Raw genomic sequence first — 17,413 nt, 5'->3', positions numbered from 1 at the left:
CACACCACCCTGCATTCTAGCCCCCCCCATCCTGCACATACCACTCTGGCCAGGGTCTCCAGGGCCCACCCTGCTGCCAAACTGAAGGGACACCTTTCAGGCCTTATCTCCATCTTGTGGCCTCGCCTTTGGAAGACAGGACCCTACTTCCTGTGATCGTCCTCCCATCTTTCTCCCTACTCATTCGCCCGCTCCAGGCTCCGCCCTCTCCAACCCTGGAAGGGGAGTCCCTCCCAACATTCCACGTTTTCTCATTCTGCCCACTTTCCCTCGGGGATCTTATCCAAATTCATACCTCCACTACCACCCACAAGAAGACAACATCTCTCAGCTAGTGCTCAGGCCTGTTTGCAGAGCCCAGATTGGTTTGTCCAAATGCTCACCTGGCACCCCCCCGCCCCCCCGCACTGGCCCACAGCACCTCAGGCCAATGTCCAGAATTGACTTCGCCTGTTTCCCTGAACGTGCTCCAGCGCTGCCTTCCCTGGCCGCGGGAGCTGCCTCTGCCTCCTTCCTCTGCCCCCCCACCCCCACCCCCGCATCTGGGCACTGGGGCCTGCCATCTCTCCTCCTAACAGCTCTTGGATCCTCCCTGAAATGCAGCCCCTTGTGAATTTGGTTCCATCGCCTTCTGCCTGGACCACAGCAATCGCCTCCCAGCTGGTTTCCCAGACTAGCTTCTCTTTCCCTCTAATCTAGTCCTCGTGCTGCCAGAAGGATCTTTTCTAAGGGCAAATCAGACTGTTTCCCTTTGCTTAAAGGGGGAACTGAAGGAGACAAGCGGCACGCCGGGTGCTGTGTGAGGTGCTGGGGACCTTCTGCGTGTCACTCTCACAGCCTTAGCCCCCTCCCAGGCTAACAGGGGCATGATGCCCACCTGCCAGGCTGTGGGGAGGATGATATGAGATCGTGTGTGTGAGTAGGCATGCTCGGCACAGTGTCTGACACCCAGGTGACATTATATACATCCTTCAACGGCCATTCAAGATCGATTCCAAGCCCCTCAGTTTAGCCCAGGAGGTCCTGCTTGCTGGTCCTGCCTCACCCCTCCGCACACTGCAGCCAAACCAAGCTAACTCTGTGCCCTTCTCTGGCGGAATCCTGCTCTGCGGCTTCTCCCCCTAGCCCCCTTCTCCCCTTTCTCCCCTTCCTTTAGAGGCCCGTCTCCTGACAGGGGTCCTCCCCAGTGTCCAATCCCTGCTTCTGGGGTCAGAGCACTTACAGATCCTCTTCCCTTCCCAGCACTGAGAGTGTGTGTGTGTGTGTGTGTGTGTGTGACACAAGAGCCAAGCAAGAATAAGGGTGACAATAGCCATCATTCATCACGAGCCAGCGAACCCAGCCGAGACGGTACTGACACTGACACTCACAAAGTGTTTGAATTCTTCCAACAACCTTGTAAGGGGCCTCCTCGTTTCACAGGAGGGCAGGGAGGCCCTCAGAGATCAAGCAACTCGCCCAAAGTTAACAGCAGAGCCAGGATTTGAACCCAAACATAACTCAGTCTGTTTGTTGGGTGAATCCAAGTTTTCACTGAAGCCTGGACCTTTGATAAGCATTGAAGAAGCAGGCAGGGGTGATGGGCTCGGAGAGGGGAGCAGCTGCCCACCTGGGGGAGCAGGACCCCTGCTGCAGGGAGCTCAAGCTCGGTGGGGAGGAAAGAGCGCCCTGGGAAGAAGCCACTGGCAGGTGGGACAGGAGATAAAGGGATAAGGAGGCCCGGCTCTGACTCAGCTGGTTCCCAGGGAGAAAGGCTTGACCTGGACCACACGGGATTAAGAAAAGGAGGGGCCGCTGTCAGAGGCCCTCCCTGCTCCCAGGGTGCTGGAGGCAGCCCTGCCTCTGGCTGACACCTGCTGACCCCTTCTGCCTCCATGGGGGAGGGGCAGGCTGAGGACAGGTAGGAGTCGGTTACAAAGCTGTGCCGGTAGCTGATGAAGAATTGTAGCTGTCTCTCCCAGCTCCAGTTGGGTTGCCCTACTCACTGAGGCGGCAGGAGTGACCCAAGGACCGAGTGCTGCCTCCAGGCAGACGGCCTGGCCGGGTAGTCAGTTGATCCCCATAGCAGTTCCTGCTCTGCGTCCCCTAGCTTTCCGCCTTTTCTGTCTTACCCTGGGGAGCTCCCCATTGCCTCTCTCTCTGTCCCCTAAAAGGATCCTAATTCCAGAGGCCTCCCTCTCCCCCAGGTGGTCATGTTAGCAACTCCCCAAGTCAGGAATCGGTTGTGGGTCTTAGTGGGACAGAGCGACAGAGCGTTGTAGGTCTACGGCTCTAAGCAGACGAGGAGGGAGGGTGGAGTTTGTAGGAGGCGGTCACATGACTGTCTGGGCCGAGACCCAGGGGCACAGAATTAATTCCTTCTTGTTCACGTGGCCCAGCATTCCAGAGCTGCCTCTCCGGGGGGGTGCTGGCCGCCAGCGTTGCCCCAGGCACCCCTAGTGACCTAAACCTGTTCTTAGATGCAGCCAAACCTCCTGGAGCTGTGACTCCTGAGTCACTAACTTTCAGGCTCCAGATTTCTAATGCTCATTCCTCCCTTCAACAAAAACAAAGGCCTCCCGGGGAGGAGCTTGCCCGGTGGAGAGTGCAGCGGAGGGTTGGGTCTGGGGAGCGCAGCAATGACCTTCAGAGTTGAGGGAAGCACCACCAGACAGGGCACATTATTTCCTGCTTTGTCCCTTGGTTGCCCTGTCTATGAAATGGGGGCACTAATAGTATCCACTATGGGTATTTTCCTGTCAAAAGAATAAGTGGCCTTAAAAACTTGCCATAACACAAGGGAAATCATATATGATAATGCCTAGCCCACACTGTCAGATCTAATGGTTACACTCAGAAATATTTTTCCCTTCCTTTCTTCTTTTACCCACAGAGTCCCAGTCTGTCACCTAAGAGAGCAATTCTGGCAGCTTTACGAGGCGACCATAGGTGGTGGGACTGCAGCTGTTGTCAAGGAAGACACTGGACACTGCAGAGTAGACCTGGTCTTCGTGGCCACCACACCACCTCTCCCCACCTCCACCCCTTCCGGAGAACTCCCCCAAACCACACAGGGGTTCCCTTAGGGAGCCCAACACATCACAGCAATGTAGGTGCACTGGGTGTGGGCCCAGGACACACACACACACACACACACACACGCACACACACACACGCACAGGCACACACTCATACCCCTTGCCCAGAAGCCTATGAAGAATAATAGCTAATCCCTGACTATGCGGGTTGGGGAAAGCCCAGACCCAGATTGGGGCTGTGACCCAAGTCCACTTCCTTGCCCTGGACCTTCCTTCTCATCCTCGGCTTGTCCAGAGATCTACCCCCAGGAGATATATATATATATATATTATAAATCTAAGCTTCTTTGGGCAGAATACTGCTGGAAGTACACACAAAATAACTGCCAACTGTGCCTCCCTCGGTGGGGGCCTCGGAGACCTGGAGCGGGAAAGGGACTGACTTGTGACTGAGTAACTTTTCATGCTGTTTGATTTTCTTTTTATCATGTATATGGAACACCTTTTTAAACATTAAAATATTCTACCCCTGGGATGGAGAAATGGTGGAAGGCTTTGCTTTCTGTGCTAAGGAATTTGGACTTTATCCTGTAGGCAACAGAGAGCCAAGGAAGGTTTCTAAGCGAGGACGTGACATGCTCAGATGTGTGAAAGAATTGTCTGCTGCAGAGCCGTGGCCTGGAGTGGGCAGGGACTGAGGCCATCAGGAGGCCAGGGGAGGTTGGGGCACTTCCTTTTTCTTAAGTCTAGCCTAAACCGGGGTCCCATCAATTTTGGGTTCACAATATACTATTCACAGAGAGGTAAGTGACCCCCAAAAGAGACAGAACAACCAAGGAAGGCCCAACAGTTAACTGTCACTTCTTCCCCAGAACAGGCTTGGGGGGCTGATGCTCCCCATAAAAATTAAAACGTCCACCTGCTTTCTGCCCACCTCCCTGTTCAGTCAAAGCCGAAACACAGGCGGCTCATTCTTTAATTGAGTGTGGGGGTAGCAGGCAGCTGAGGGCGACTTCAGAAGAACAGCCTTGTTCCATGAACCCTGATTGGACATATTGCTTTGACAGCATCATCGTGTGTCCCCAGAACACGGAGCCGAGGAAATGCCCCTCCTGTGGCCAGCCTCGCTCACTGGTACCGGCCAGGCTCACAAGGAGACTCGAAGAGATGGAGACAAGGCTAAGGAACGGAGCTCAAGCTCCGAGTCTGGGTTTCCTGGCCCCTGCAGGTCAGAAGTCAGAGGCCCTCTAGCAACTGTCCGGGGGAGAGTCCAGGTTCCACGCTGCCCTGGGCTTGACTTGCATAGCAAACATGGCCTTGGGTATTGAACCTCTCTGAGCTAAGCAGGCACAGCTGTCAAATGGAAGTCATCACACCCTCTTCACAGGCCAGACTAAAACCTGGCTGGCATAGTGTGGATCTACCCAGCACATCACACAGCACCCGCCGTGCCGCTGGTCTCCTTCAGTTCCCTCTTTAGCGGAGGGGAGAGACGTCCAGGCAGAGGTGGGGGACAGGGGCGGAGGAGAGAAGCCTCAAGCTCAAAGGAAGGCAGGAGAATTCCTTTCTCTCTTCCTACTTACTTCTGTGCCCAGACGGTTGCTCATCTGGCTGTCTTTAAACCTTCAGAAGTTTCCAGTCAGCAAAGGGAAAGGTGGTATGAAGGCCCACAGCTCCAAGCTGAAGAAAGGCTCCCCTAGTTCAGGCCTACCTGATGTTTATAGTTAGAAACTGAGGCCTGGCCTGTGGTGGCGCAGTGGATGGAGCGTCGACTTGGAACGCTGAGGTCGGAGGTTTGAAGCCCTGAGTTTGCCTGGTCAGCTTCCTGCTCCTCCCCCTTCACTCTCTCTCTCTCTCTTTTCTATGAAATGAATAAATGAAATCTTTAAAAAAAGAAAAAGAAAGAAAGAGAGAAAGAAAGAAAGAAAGAAAGAAAGAAAGAAAGAAAGAAAGAAAGAGAGAGAGAAAGAAAAAGAGAGAAAGAGAGAAAGAAAGAAACCTAGAAACTTCCCTTTCCCGAAAAGCCCTGGCTGCAGGAGACCAAGGGGCTAATGCTTGTTTCCAGTCCTCCAAGAGTTAGTGAAGACGCTTCCCCGCCAGGTGCTTCCTCTCCTTTGCCCACCTCATCAGCACTTTTCTCAAATACAGCTCTAATTAAGCCATGTACCCTTACATTTTTTTTTTAAATGTCTATTTAAAATGTTCCCTATCAGGGAACTAGCTCAGACTCTGTCACTGTGTGACCTTAGGTCACTTCACCTCTCTGTGCCCTGGGGCCCTCATCTCTGAGGTGAATGAGTGAGACCTAAATTCTAACCTACAGTTCTGTGGTTGGGCTTTAGATGTGCACAAACCCCATTATAAATCAGGTAACACTGGTTGCACCCCAGAAGGGAGAACTGTGGGGTTAAATGGAGACCTTACAGTTGTATGTACTGTATTTCCCCTTCCGTCTTTGGAATTTTGAACAAAAGGAATGTATTACCTAATCAAAAATAAATACATAAAATTTATATCAAAAAGAAAAGCAAATGTATGCAAATCCATGTGTGTGGGAGCACCTGTACTTTCTGAGAAAGGACCCATAATTTTTAGCAGTTTTTTTCCTATGGTGTCCCTAACCTCAGAAAAAAAAAGTTTCGAAAGCACTTCACTAGATGACCTTAAGAGTCATTCCCAGTTCCCATTTCCTTTAATTTGATAAAGTATGAGGGAAAACGAAGTGAATTCCGATGCTCATTACACAACAGCCCGGACTGGATGTACGTGAATCTTACATTCAATAACGTGGGTTTGCACGCTCATGTGAGCTGAGCAGGTAGGTTCCCATGTGAATGCCGGGCTTGACATTTCAGATCTCCCACGGTGCAACCTTCAGAGATCAAGGTCAAAAAATGACCCAGTCAGCCTATTCTCTTAACACCTTCTTCACTCTCCCCACCCCCAAAGACACATCCAGTTTGGGTTGTTAGCTGTTCCAATAATGCTTATAAATAAATACAATATGGATTTTTACATGTTGGCCACTTCGGCTCTCAGGGGGAAAGGAGGTGGGAGATCAGAGTGAACTGGAGATGAAGGAAGCCCAGGCCCAACTGGAGACCGCATATGAATCCTGAAACTCACACAAGAACCCCGACGTACAGAAGAGCAAAATCCTTCCGGGGCGCTGCAGTGTGGAAGGCTTTAGGGAAGGAGAAATCTAGCTGAAGGATCAAAGCAAGACTGGTTAAGGCAACCCGACTAGCCGCTGCATTGGTCAGAGCAAAGGAAAAGGTCACATCATTCCGAAAAAGGAGAAGGGAGTGAAACCATTTAACAAATGGCCCCTGGCTATGGTAAACTTTAATTAACTGCACCATTATAACTCACTTCCAGCCTGAGTTCCACCCAGGCCCACTTTCTCCCTCCCACTCCTTTCCTCATCTCCCCCAGGTCTCAAAGCAGGTTTCCTTAGTGAAACCCACAGGCTGCTTTTGCTGGGTGCCTCGTTATTATAGCTACTGCTGCTCCTGCTCATAACGCACCCAGAAACAAGGGCAGGGGGCCAGGCTACACTGTTCTTAGCTCCTAATGATAGGCCCCTTTCCTACCTCTGTGCACTAAATCAAAGGTCTTGTAATCCTAAAAGTTCCGGAAGGTAATATAGCAATGAAGACAGTGGCAGGCCAACAGGAGCAGATGTGCACACAGGGGCAGATCCCCTGGGCAGGGCTCACTCCCACCCGGAGCCATCAAGACAATGCTCACAGGGTCCACACCCAGACAGATGATCCACACATGGAAGTTCACATGGACAGTTCATGCTGTGGCTGCACCCACCGCTCCTTCACTCAGTGGTGGTTCAATTACACCAGTGACACTCTATCTTTATTCTCAGGCTGCTGAGCTTTACCCATTTTAAGAGTGTGTGCATTGGGAGTGGGGGTTGGGAACACCTTCAAGATCTTCCAGGCGAAGCATGCTTGGTTTTTATTAATGAGCTTATGAGAAATCCAACCCAGACCTTTAAGTGAAGTGTGTGATTGGTAGCCAGGCAAGGATGGGTTTTAGAATTAACTCTTCCTCCAGTCTGCTATGCATTATCACCCCCAAGTTAATTACCCCTGAGGATGAAAATAGGTTTCATGACTCATAAGCACCAATACAACACTTGGCAGCAGATGAAAATGCAAGGACACATTTGCAGGAAGCTGACACGAATATCTATTTATATGTGGGGAGATTCTTAAAGAGGTGAGAGAGGCACCTCCCATGCACCAGGACTATGAGGCTGCAGCAGATCCATCCACTGCCACACACACACACACACACACACAGTCATGGTTTCCACTACTTCAATGATGGTGGTGGCAAAGCAGGAACAGAAACTAAAAAGGGTGTTATTAACAGCAAGTCCCAACACCAACCCAACCTCCACACCTCCACACTGGTGGTGTTCTGGGCTAACCCGTGATTTGGTTTTCCCCAAACGTGCCTGCGCCCATGCCATCTCCCTGCCCTCTCGCTCCCTCTTTGATGGGAGTGGGGTAAGGGGGAGGGTGCCAAGTCTCTTCCCTTATTCGCTTATTCCTTGGTGGGAAGTGTCCTGGCCCAGCTTGCCCCAACCAGGAACGGGGTGTGGCCAGGAATGAATTTCAGATCTGATCGCAGTTGTTTTGCTTCCTCCCTCATGTTCTCTGCTCTTGTTGCATTTGCCTCCCAGGAAAGTACAAGGTTCACACCAGGGTTGTTTGCCTTCTCCCAGCTCTGGGCAGTCTCCAGTCTGGACTCTGCCAAGGGGGCACAAAGCTCTAAAGGACATTCCTATTCTCTAGTCCCCTTCCCTACCCCTCTCTATACCGCACAAATGTCACCAGAAAGTTGATTAGATGAGTAATTGCATTTCTTCACCAGGGGAATGGATTTTATTTGATGTCATACGTGACCTTTGCTCAAAAACTGGTGTTGTTTTTTCTGTTTTCCACAACTTTCTCCTGACCAAGCTAAGTGTGCTGCCTTCAGAAATATCAAAAAGGAGGGAAAGAAAACTGTGTAATGAACGCAGTGAAAATGCTTTTCCAGGGCATCAGCTGGAAGCTTAGCAGTACATGCATGTTTCCAGCTGCCCACACTTCTCCTGCCTCCACTGATGGCTCTCAGCTTTGTGGCATTTTCGCTTTAAATGTGCGAATACTGTTGATTTCTGCCACATCTAAGAGGCAAAGCACCCTAGCCCTCCCCCCACACACTTGTGCAAATCCTAGTGCATTTGGGTATCAGTATATGCTCATGGCCACAAGACAAGGCACCAGAAAGCATTCCTGATTGCTATTTGCAGCCTGGGTACCGTGCATCCAGAAGAAAATATAGATGCTGAAGAGTAAACACATTGCTTAGTCAGCAACTGTCCCTGCCCCAGAGGTGAATGTAAATAGCCTGGTACTAAGGCGGAGGGGCAGTCAGCCAGCACAGGGCTTTCTACAGATGCTGTCTCTCCGAGGCCTTTCAAAGGCACCAGCATTTGTGCCCTAGGTGAAGGTAGGAGGAGTGTCCCCTATTTTGGAACGGTGTGGTCTACCCCTAGAAAAACACACTTGCTGACTCAGGGCAGAATTAATATCAATTGAATTTATTACAAGTTACTAAGCTCCAAGGCACATTACAGTGTTCTGTTAACTACAGAAATGTATAAAGGACAAACAGAGCAGATTCTCCATGTCTAGCATTTCGCTCTACTGTTCAAAAGCATCCGTGCATCAATAAAGCAAAAACAAAACAACACGTGAAGATCCAACACATTCAGGTCAGTAGAAACAAACCCAAACATTTTCCCTCACAAACTTGCAACAAAAAACACCCCACCTCCCCCCCAACATCCCCTTTACCATTTTGCAAACAAAACAGAAAAACAAAACAACAAACAAAATAAAGTGAAGACTTTCAACACTTGGGGCTGTTTAGAAAGAAGCTGTCACCATTCTATAGCATCATCTCTTTTTTTTAGGCAGCAACACTGGCCTTGGCAAAAAAGAAAAAAAAAAGTCATTTTCTTTTGTGTTTTTTTTCTTTCAGAGAGTACATAACATTTACAAAAATACACACCAGCAGCAGTTGTTGCTAAGGGCTATTAATTCTGTACCTAGGCAAACACTCTGCCACCAAATAAATGCTAACAAATATGATGCAAATGACCCAACCAATATTATACCGCTTAACACAAACCAGCTTATCCTTCAAATGAAGAAGTTACATACCTTAGTTTCAAAATATAGAAACATACGACGAAAATAATGTCTATACATAAGACTAACTTTTTGCGGTTTTGTCATATTCACAATTCTACATCTTGGGGGTGAGGGAAGGGAAGGGAAGGGAAGGTCCTTGTGGATGGGGGAGGGGACTTCTGGATTGGAGAGGAGCTGGTCTGGGTCAAAGGAGGTGGCTGTCTTGTGGTTCAAGGGTCTCTCTCCTTTTTCACTTTAACATCCCCAGCTAAGATCGTCGCGATTTCGCCCTGCATGAAGGCCCAAGGTACATTCGACCCAACCAGGGGGCATTTCTCTCCACTGGGGCAATACACCTCGCCGGTGGCCCCCTGGGCCTTGATACTCTCTCTTGAACAAGGGAAGCAGAATTTGTGGCTGGGGACAGATGGGCACTGAACGAAATGCGTGTCCTCCAAACGTTCGTGGCAAATGGTACAGCACAGGGGCCCGCTGTTGGCCATTGGGGAATCCGGAATGTTTTGGGGGTGCACTTGGTCCATGCCTGGGTGGGTGGTAGGCGGCGGAGGCGCCACCTGCAAATTCAGGTCCCCGTTCCGTGAGGCCAAGCGGCGCTGCCCGGGCACAGAGGCGGGCGACACTGGACTGCTGCTGTTGCGCCGCGCGGACGTAGTGGTGGAGTGCACCGAACTGCCATCCTTGGGCGAGTGCGCCGTACCCAGAGTGTCTGCCACCGACATGAGGGCAGCCATGGGGGACGGACCGTTTTGAGGAGCTGACTCAGGCGGGGTGGTCCGGTTGGAATGAGGTCCCAGGGGTGGAGGAGGCGGGGGCGGACCCCCAGCTGCATGCCCTGGCGCCGCAAAGCCCCCGGCCGACATGGTCAGCTTTAGTGCCTCGCTCTGGTTCGCCATCCACTGCTGCCTCTGCTGCTCCTCACCCAGCTTCAGGGCGCCCTCAGCGGAGTCCGGAGGCTCGGGGGACGCCTTCCTCTTGCGCAGGCTAGCGGCTGCACCCCGGCCTGAGGGGGCGGCGGGCGGTAGGGCCCCGGTCCCCGGGGGTGCGCTGGGAGCACGACTTAGACTCACCAGCGCCGTGGGCAGCATGGGGCAGCTGGCATCCAGGTAGGGCTGGGGCAGCATGTCTGCGCCAGGCACGCCCTCCTTGAAGAAGCGCACGGCCTCGGGCAGCAGGTCTCCAAGTAAGCGCCAGTCCCCAGAGCCGTGCTTCTTCTCATACTCGAGATACTTGAAGCCGGAGGAGAGACCCCGACCGAAGTCCTTCATACAGTCCTGATACATCTGCTTAGCCACCCCAGATGCGCTGGAGTACACGTTGCCTGAGCCCGTGGGGTACTCAATGAACAGCTTCAACTCGTAGTCCATGCCGGGCTTGGAGACAGCGTCGAAGGCAAAAACGCGGCCCAGTAGCGAGTGGTCCTTTTTGAAGCGCACCTCGTAGGGCGTGCAGCCAGCCAGCGTGAGCAGCGTGTCACGGACCATCTTGGGCTTGTTGGCCCACTCCTCCGCGCGGTTGCGCAGGCTCTCACTCAGTTCCGCCAGGGCCTCAGCGTTACGCTGCTTCTCCTTCAACTCGCGCTCCTGGTCGGTGCTCGACACCGAACCAGGCCTTTTGCCACCAGCACCCACGCTCACCTCGGCAACCGACGACGAGGTCGAAGACGTTGCCGAGGAAGACGCGACAGATACGCCTGTCGCGCCCCCGAGACAAGCTGGGCCCCCGGGAGCTCCAGGGGGCGCGGGCGTCGGGGGTCCACGGCTGCCCAGGCCGTGGGGCGGCGGGGGGGGCAGCACGGCGGCGGTGGCTGGGCCGTTAAGCAGCGTCTGCGGCAGCAGGTTGGGGGGCACGGTAAGCTGGGGGGCTCCACCACCCCCGGGGTTGGGCAGTCCCGTCACCAGCCCTCCGTGCGTCCCGCGCCGAGACGCCACCGATGCCGCCGCCGCTGAAGATGAGTTGGGGCTCTGGCGGTTCAGCTCCGGGGGTCCCTCCTCCGGTGCTGGCTTGGGGAAACCGTTTGGACCCCCCAGACCGTTGGGTAGCCGCGCAGCGTGGCTGCTGCTTCCCAGGCTCACCGGTGGTGGCGGGTACTCGAAGCGGCTGCGCTGTTCCACCGCGGCGGCGGCGGCGGCGGCGGCAGCTGCGCTCAGGCCGTAGCGTTCCAGGCCGGACGGGGCCGCCAGCACTGCAGGCTTGCTGGAACCATCGACGTGGTTGAGCTGTTGTTGCTGCGGCTGCTGTTGCTGTTGCTGCTGCTGCTGCGCCGCGGCCGCGGCCGCTGCTGCAGCTGCCGCCGCCTCCTTAGCCGACAGGGCCACCGTCTTGACCCCGACAGGCGCCGGCGGCCCGGGGGAACGGCCGTCCTGGAAGCAGCCATGCGCCCGCTTCAGCTGGCGCGCGGTCTCGATAACGAACTCGATGCGATCAGCGCCCTCGTAGTTTACGCAACCGCGGCATACGGGTTCCGAGAAGTCCCAGATCATGGCCCAGGGCATACGGGGCAGGTCGCACAGGTAGCAAGACTGTCTCCGGGATGAGGACACCTGCGCCGCCGACATGATGCCAGTCCTGGAGAAGGTAGGCCCCCGCCCGGGCTGTCTCCGCGGCGCCTTCTCCTCCGGGAGGGCTGGCCGGCTGGGGAGGGAGTCCGACTGCGGGGGAGGAAGGGGGGGCGAGAAAGTTCTGCCCCAGGAGCTGGAGGGAGCGCGAGTCTCCACCGCCGGCGCAGCGCCTCTCCTTAGGGGCTCCACCGCCCCGGTAGCGGACGAATTCAGCCCGCTCTTCGCCCCCACCTCCTAATGCGGCTGTCTCGTCGGGAGGGGAGCTCAGGCGCCTTCTTCCTGGTGCCGCGGACCCGGGGTGGAAGCTCCAGGCCCAGGGGGAGGGGGCGAGGGTGGCTGGTGCTGACCGCCGTTTGCTCTTGGCCCCCTCCCCGGAGAAGCTGGTGGGTGAAAGCTCGAAAGGGGCTAGCTCTTCCTCTTCCCCGAGGGTCCCCCTACGAGCTGCGTCCTCTCCCCGCCAGGCTGCCTAGGGCGAGGGCTAGAGGGTTCAATGCCACCCGGTGCCCAGGTCCAATCTTGCTGAAGTCGCTGCTTCCCTGGAGGACCGGGGAAGGGAAGGAGTGGTAGCCGAAAGTGGAGCTTGTCCCTTCCGCAGCGTCGGCTGTTCCGCTGGCGGCAGGTGGGTTTGCACGGCCACAGCTTCCAGGACGCACGAGAGCAGAGAGGAGCGCTCGCACGCAGGCTCCCGCCGACCCCAGGCCAGGCCGGCGCCGCGGCCGCCGCGGCTGGCGGCGCTCACGTTGGCTGCAGGGCGCTCACGCGGCACCTGGGCCCGGGTCGCATCCCTTCCCGCTTGCACTCGCCCGGAATGTGGGGTTGTGATTGTTACTCTACGTTCCGGAGGCGCGACTCGGCGCTCCCGCTCGCGCTGCGGCTCGCGCTGTCCCCGGCTTGGCCGCGCGGGATGCCGCCCGGGCGGAGCGCTGACGTCACCGCCCTGCTCTGCACCAGTTCTTCACCCCACCCCCCCTTTACACTTCCTCTGTCTGTGGAGCCCACTTGTTGCTCAGGAAAGGCGCATGCGCGGCAGGATGCCCAGATTCCTCCCAGTCGGCCCCTCCTCCGCGCCTCCGCCCTCCCCTCCCCCTCCGCCGTGTGTGTACAACAGCTGAGGCCCGGCGAGCTAATGCTGGAAGTCCAGGGCTGGGGGTGGAAATTAAACAGACGTTGACCTTTCCTTTCCCCGCCCGGCTTTCCCAAGTAAAAACGCATTTAAAAACCACAAGCTCGTTTCCGATCCCGCTTCCCACCCAACCTTGGGCAGTGAATTTAAATGTCCTGGTTCAGTATTTTGCTGTGAATTCTTATAGGGTATTACACATTTCATCTGCAATCCAACTTTACCCCCCCCCCCCCGTATGAATGTGACATTCATCGCTACCAACTAATGCTGACACACCTGCAAAATTAGCTGTTTTCCATTCTTCCAGAAACTGCCTTTTCGATTTGTTTTTGTACCCTGGTCTAGAAACCTGGGCTTCAACAACGGAGCTAAATGAATTCAGGGTGAGCTACCCCTCCCCCCAGCCGCAGTCTAAAAATTTTGGCTGAATGTCTAAAGAAGCTACGAGCACCCGGAGGCCTTTAAGGAAAACAGTCAACTGCTGCGCACAGCTGCAGTTGGGGGGCAGGGAGAGAGAGGTGCTGGAGAAGCCAAACAGGTGAGTGGTTTTGAAGGGTTTGATAAAAGGAGGTAGGGGCAGCATTTAATAATACTGATATCTCTTTGTAAAGCACAGCGCAATTTACAAAGTTCTTTCTCAGGTGCTGTGATCTCGTTCCATAGTACCCTGGAAGGCTGCACAAGGCGATGATTTCTTTTCTGCTACTGTAAGGTCACTGCTTATCATTATTGCTTATTGCAGGACAGATATGTTGGTCATAGCTCTAGTTGGAGTATTTCAACTGGTTCTTCTAAGTATTGGGTCTGGTTTGTTTGCTCGCTTTGCTTTATTCCCTCATGAAAATTGTGATAATCGTGTGTAAGGCTGGAGAAAAGAAGACAATATAATGGAAATTCAGGTTCTGGAGTCTAGCAGACCAGGATGCAATTTACTCCCTATCATTTACAGCAAGTCCTTGTTTAACATCATCAGTAGTTTCTATGACCTTAAGCAAAACCAATTTTTATAACAAAACTAATTGTTATAAATGAGAGTTAGGTTCCTACAGCATTTCATCAACATCAGTGTTATAATGAAGTGACCTTGAAAGATGGCCTTTATTGGAGGAGCTGCTCTACTGGCTTTATGACCTTGAACAACTTACTTGCCCTCATATAACCTCATATCTGTGGAATGGGATCATAGCTCCCAACATATTAGGACTGTGAGATTTCATTTTGTTTCTTGTCATAATAGGAGGTAAGTCACTGAGACTTGCAGTGAACCAGATACTGGTAGGTGGTTTACTTGCTTCATCATTAAACCATCAATATTATCCACAAGGTTGATTCTCTTATTAACTCTGTTTTACAGGCCCAGAAAGTAAAGAACTTAAATAACTTACCGAAGGTCACATGGCCATTAGAGATGGAGCTGAAATCTGAATCCAGTAAATCTGATTTGAGAGGTGGCTTTGAGAAGCTTGGGTTCTCAGAATTGGTTTGGGGTAGTCAAAATTACCATCAGCCCCCCATTCTTTGTTCCATACTATGTATGTCTTTAAAGTACTATATAAATATACTTTCATAATCAACCCCCATCCTCCTTTTCCAAACAGATTGTGCCACTGAGTTCTTTCATATACAGTAGTTGTGAATCTGCCACTGCCACAGACTGTAACATAAATACACTGTAGAGTATGCAAAGCACAGTGTCAGGTTCACAGGACGTTGTCATGAAGTGTTGGTTATTATTAGTATTGATATTAATGTTAGTACTATTGCTAGTTAACTTTGTAAATTGCATAAACTGTAAGGAGCATTATTCTTGCTATTACTACTAATTGTAATAAAGTTCAGTTGAAGCAATAAGAAGTATTTATTTTTATTTTGACACTTGACCTTCAGAGCCTATTCCCCTATCCAGCACTCCCTAGCACCCAATCTCCCACTCATTCTGGGGCCCTAGGTGAAAAAGAAGGGGAGTTTTAAGGATAGGAAGAAAGGGGAAAGGAAGAGCCCTAGGGGGCCCCTCTTTCATCTCAATGCAGCCAGAATTCTGTTTTTGCAAAACAGTGAGCTCACTGTGCACTCCCCAACAATAATAAACTTTCCCTGGCCTGGCTGACTCTGGGCAGTGATTCCTCTGTAAAGAGCCTGCTCCAGGAACCTTGCCTCACCCTTCCAGACTTCAACCCTCCCCACACCAAGCTACCCTGGACTGAATCAAAACATGGGGCTGGGAAATAGAGTGACAACCCCATCAGCCCAAAACGCAGGCCTCTTTGCTTTGGCTAGGCTGGTTTGCCTATTTCTTTACATTAATATTTATCCAGTCCAGCCCTTTAGTAAACCAAAAATACTGAGGACTAGCAAGTTAGCCCCAACCCTCTGCTAGAGAAAGCAAGTTGGATTCTGTCATAGTGTTATGTTTGGTATGCGTACACATATGTCTCCATCTCCATGTCTGTCTCTGTCTTCCTTGTTACTAAAGAAGATACGCTGAGTTAGAAATAAACATGCATTTAAACAAACTTCCATTACAGTCTTCTAATTCTTTAATTTAAAAAGCATAGCTCTCTTGATACCCTTCCTGCCCTCAAAAAATAATCATCAGTTATGGTGATAAGTTGCTGCTGCTGTCTGAGATGGTCTGTGTAGGGGATTGTGAAAAGCAAGAACATCGATGTTCTGGAGATAGATTTTCCCTGAAGGAAAATCCCATATGACAGTACTGCGTCCACAGTGGGAAGGAACTGCTCAGTGAGAGAACTGGGGGGTTCAACCTAACACCGGGTGGAGACAGAGGGACAATCTGGCGGTGTGGTCTGGGAGCCCAGCAGAGCCAGGCTCAACCAGGCACAAGAGGAAATGCCTGCAGTCCTCCTTGAAGTTCGTTATGGTTGCTGTCTCCCCCAGCTTGCCATCTGAGCTGGCACCATCAGAGAACCCCGCTCTTAACTGGAACACAAGGTCAGCTCTCCACTTGGCCTTTCCAGAAGCCACAGCCCAACGTTAGAGGTGAGAAGGTCGCAGTGCAACTTCGAATCTCCCTGCAGTCTTTCTCCTGCTCCCGCCCCCGCTGGTTCATGGCAGAGATGGGTCGGGCGGGGGGACTCTTCGGCCTGGCATGCTTGCAGCCAGCTGGCTGGGTCTTCGAGGAGGCCTGGGCTGAACCTCGCGTCACCCCCGCTGCAACGCGCGCGCAGCCAAGCACTGGGGCAAAAGAAAGCCCTTTTTTGGTAACACGCAGCCCTGCCATTAGCAGGAGCCGCTTCTTCGGCCGCTAGAGCTGCTTCTCAGTAGATGAAAACAAACGTCTGGGTTGGGCGCTCCTCTGGCCTCTCCAAGGGCCCCCATCCCCTAGTGCCAGGACACCCACCCCCACCCTGCCCCTCCGCAGGATGTAGGGGTGAGGGAATCGAGTCAGCACGGTAATTTACACATTTACTCCCGGGCTTGTTCCGAGACGGAAGTATTTGCTGTTTCCTAAAGGATTAATTCTGTATTAAAAATAAAAAAGTATTAGCTTAGGCCAGGGCATAGGGTTACGCAAGAGCCACTCGACCGTGAAATCCCAGGAACGACGTGATTCGCTAAGAACCCCCGGGGAAGGGAAGACTGCACCGCCCGCCAAGACCTGCCCAGCCTGGGGCGCTCCGATCAAAATTGGGTGGAAGGAAAAGGAGGACCTAGTGGTTGGTGCTGGCACAGCGGTCTCAGCGAGTGATCAGATCTCTGACTGCCTTCTTCCTGAAGGGGCGGAGAGCAGGGAAGGGAAGAAGGCGGGGGGGGGGGGGGGGGGGTCGCGTCTGGTTCCTGCCTCCTCCCCGCTTCCTTTCCTTGCCAGCTTGCCAGGGCACGGGGGAGCCCAGCGCTGTCCTCAGCAAAAGCTGATTTTTTTTTTTTTTAGGTCCAAAAATAAAAGAACCCTGGAATAAGCCTCCTAGGGATCAGGCCTAGATGAAAAAAGGGGGAAGCGCCAGACAAGGGTGCTATTCACTGACCCGGTTGGGTTAAAACAAACACCCACACCCCAAGAAGGGGGGTAGCTGGGCAGGAGGGCTTGGAGTGCGAGAATGGGCGGAGAGCCTGGCAAGGGCTGTCAAGGCCACAGGTGCGCCTACCCCGGGACCCTCCACCCCGCACTCACGCGCATGGGCCTCAGCAGGGAACAGGAATGCCACTGGGTTCCCACCAGCCGGCATCAGAGCTGGGGATTTCCACCGTCCAGCTACTGAGACCAGTCGCCGCCAGCGCTTTCCTGCTGGGGCCGCCAGAAGGCGGGGCTTCTCTGCAGCCTCGCTGCCCCCAGGTCAAGTCTGATACAGACAGGCAGCCATCACTGCCGTCACTCACTGGTTGGGGTGGACGGGCCAAGATCTCCAAATATTTTTACTTGCCTGAGCTGGGCAGTTCAACCCGAAACTCAAGAGAAAGGGAGGAAGGGAGGGCACTTAGCACTGGGTACATATTTACATTACCTTGTTCAACTTGGACTTGGCTGAC

At 53.2% G+C, this 17,413-nt stretch overlaps 1 protein-coding gene and 1 long non-coding RNA gene across 2 annotated transcripts; both read right to left on the bottom strand.

The window, feature by feature from the left end:
* Positions 1–8,612: 8,612 nt before the first annotated feature.
* On the bottom strand, positions 8,613–13,199 carry IRF2BPL (interferon regulatory factor 2 binding protein like). The gene has a single exon (XM_066278422.1). The coding sequence runs from the start codon at positions 11,797–11,799 to the stop codon at positions 9,454–9,456; it is 2,346 nt and encodes a 781-aa protein (XP_066134519.1). The 5' UTR covers positions 11,800–13,199; the 3' UTR covers positions 8,613–9,453.
* Positions 13,200–15,444: 2,245 nt separating this feature from the next.
* LOC136336600 (uncharacterized) lies at positions 15,445–17,184 on the bottom strand. The gene is made up of 2 exons (XR_010731478.1): positions 17,058–17,184; positions 15,445–16,407 (listed from the first exon to the last, which is right to left on the bottom strand). It is a non-coding gene; the product is annotated as an uncharacterized lncRNA (long non-coding RNA).
* Positions 17,185–17,413: the final 229 nt, after the last annotated feature.

The sequence above is a fragment of the Saccopteryx bilineata genome, chromosome 4, assembly GCF_036850765.1.
Source record: "Saccopteryx bilineata isolate mSacBil1 chromosome 4, mSacBil1_pri_phased_curated, whole genome shotgun sequence".
Classification (NCBI taxonomy): Eukaryota; Metazoa; Chordata; class Mammalia; order Chiroptera; family Emballonuridae; genus Saccopteryx; species Saccopteryx bilineata.
The sequence above is the reverse complement of the archived record's forward strand: the minus strand, read 5'-3'. Positions and strand labels throughout refer to the sequence as shown.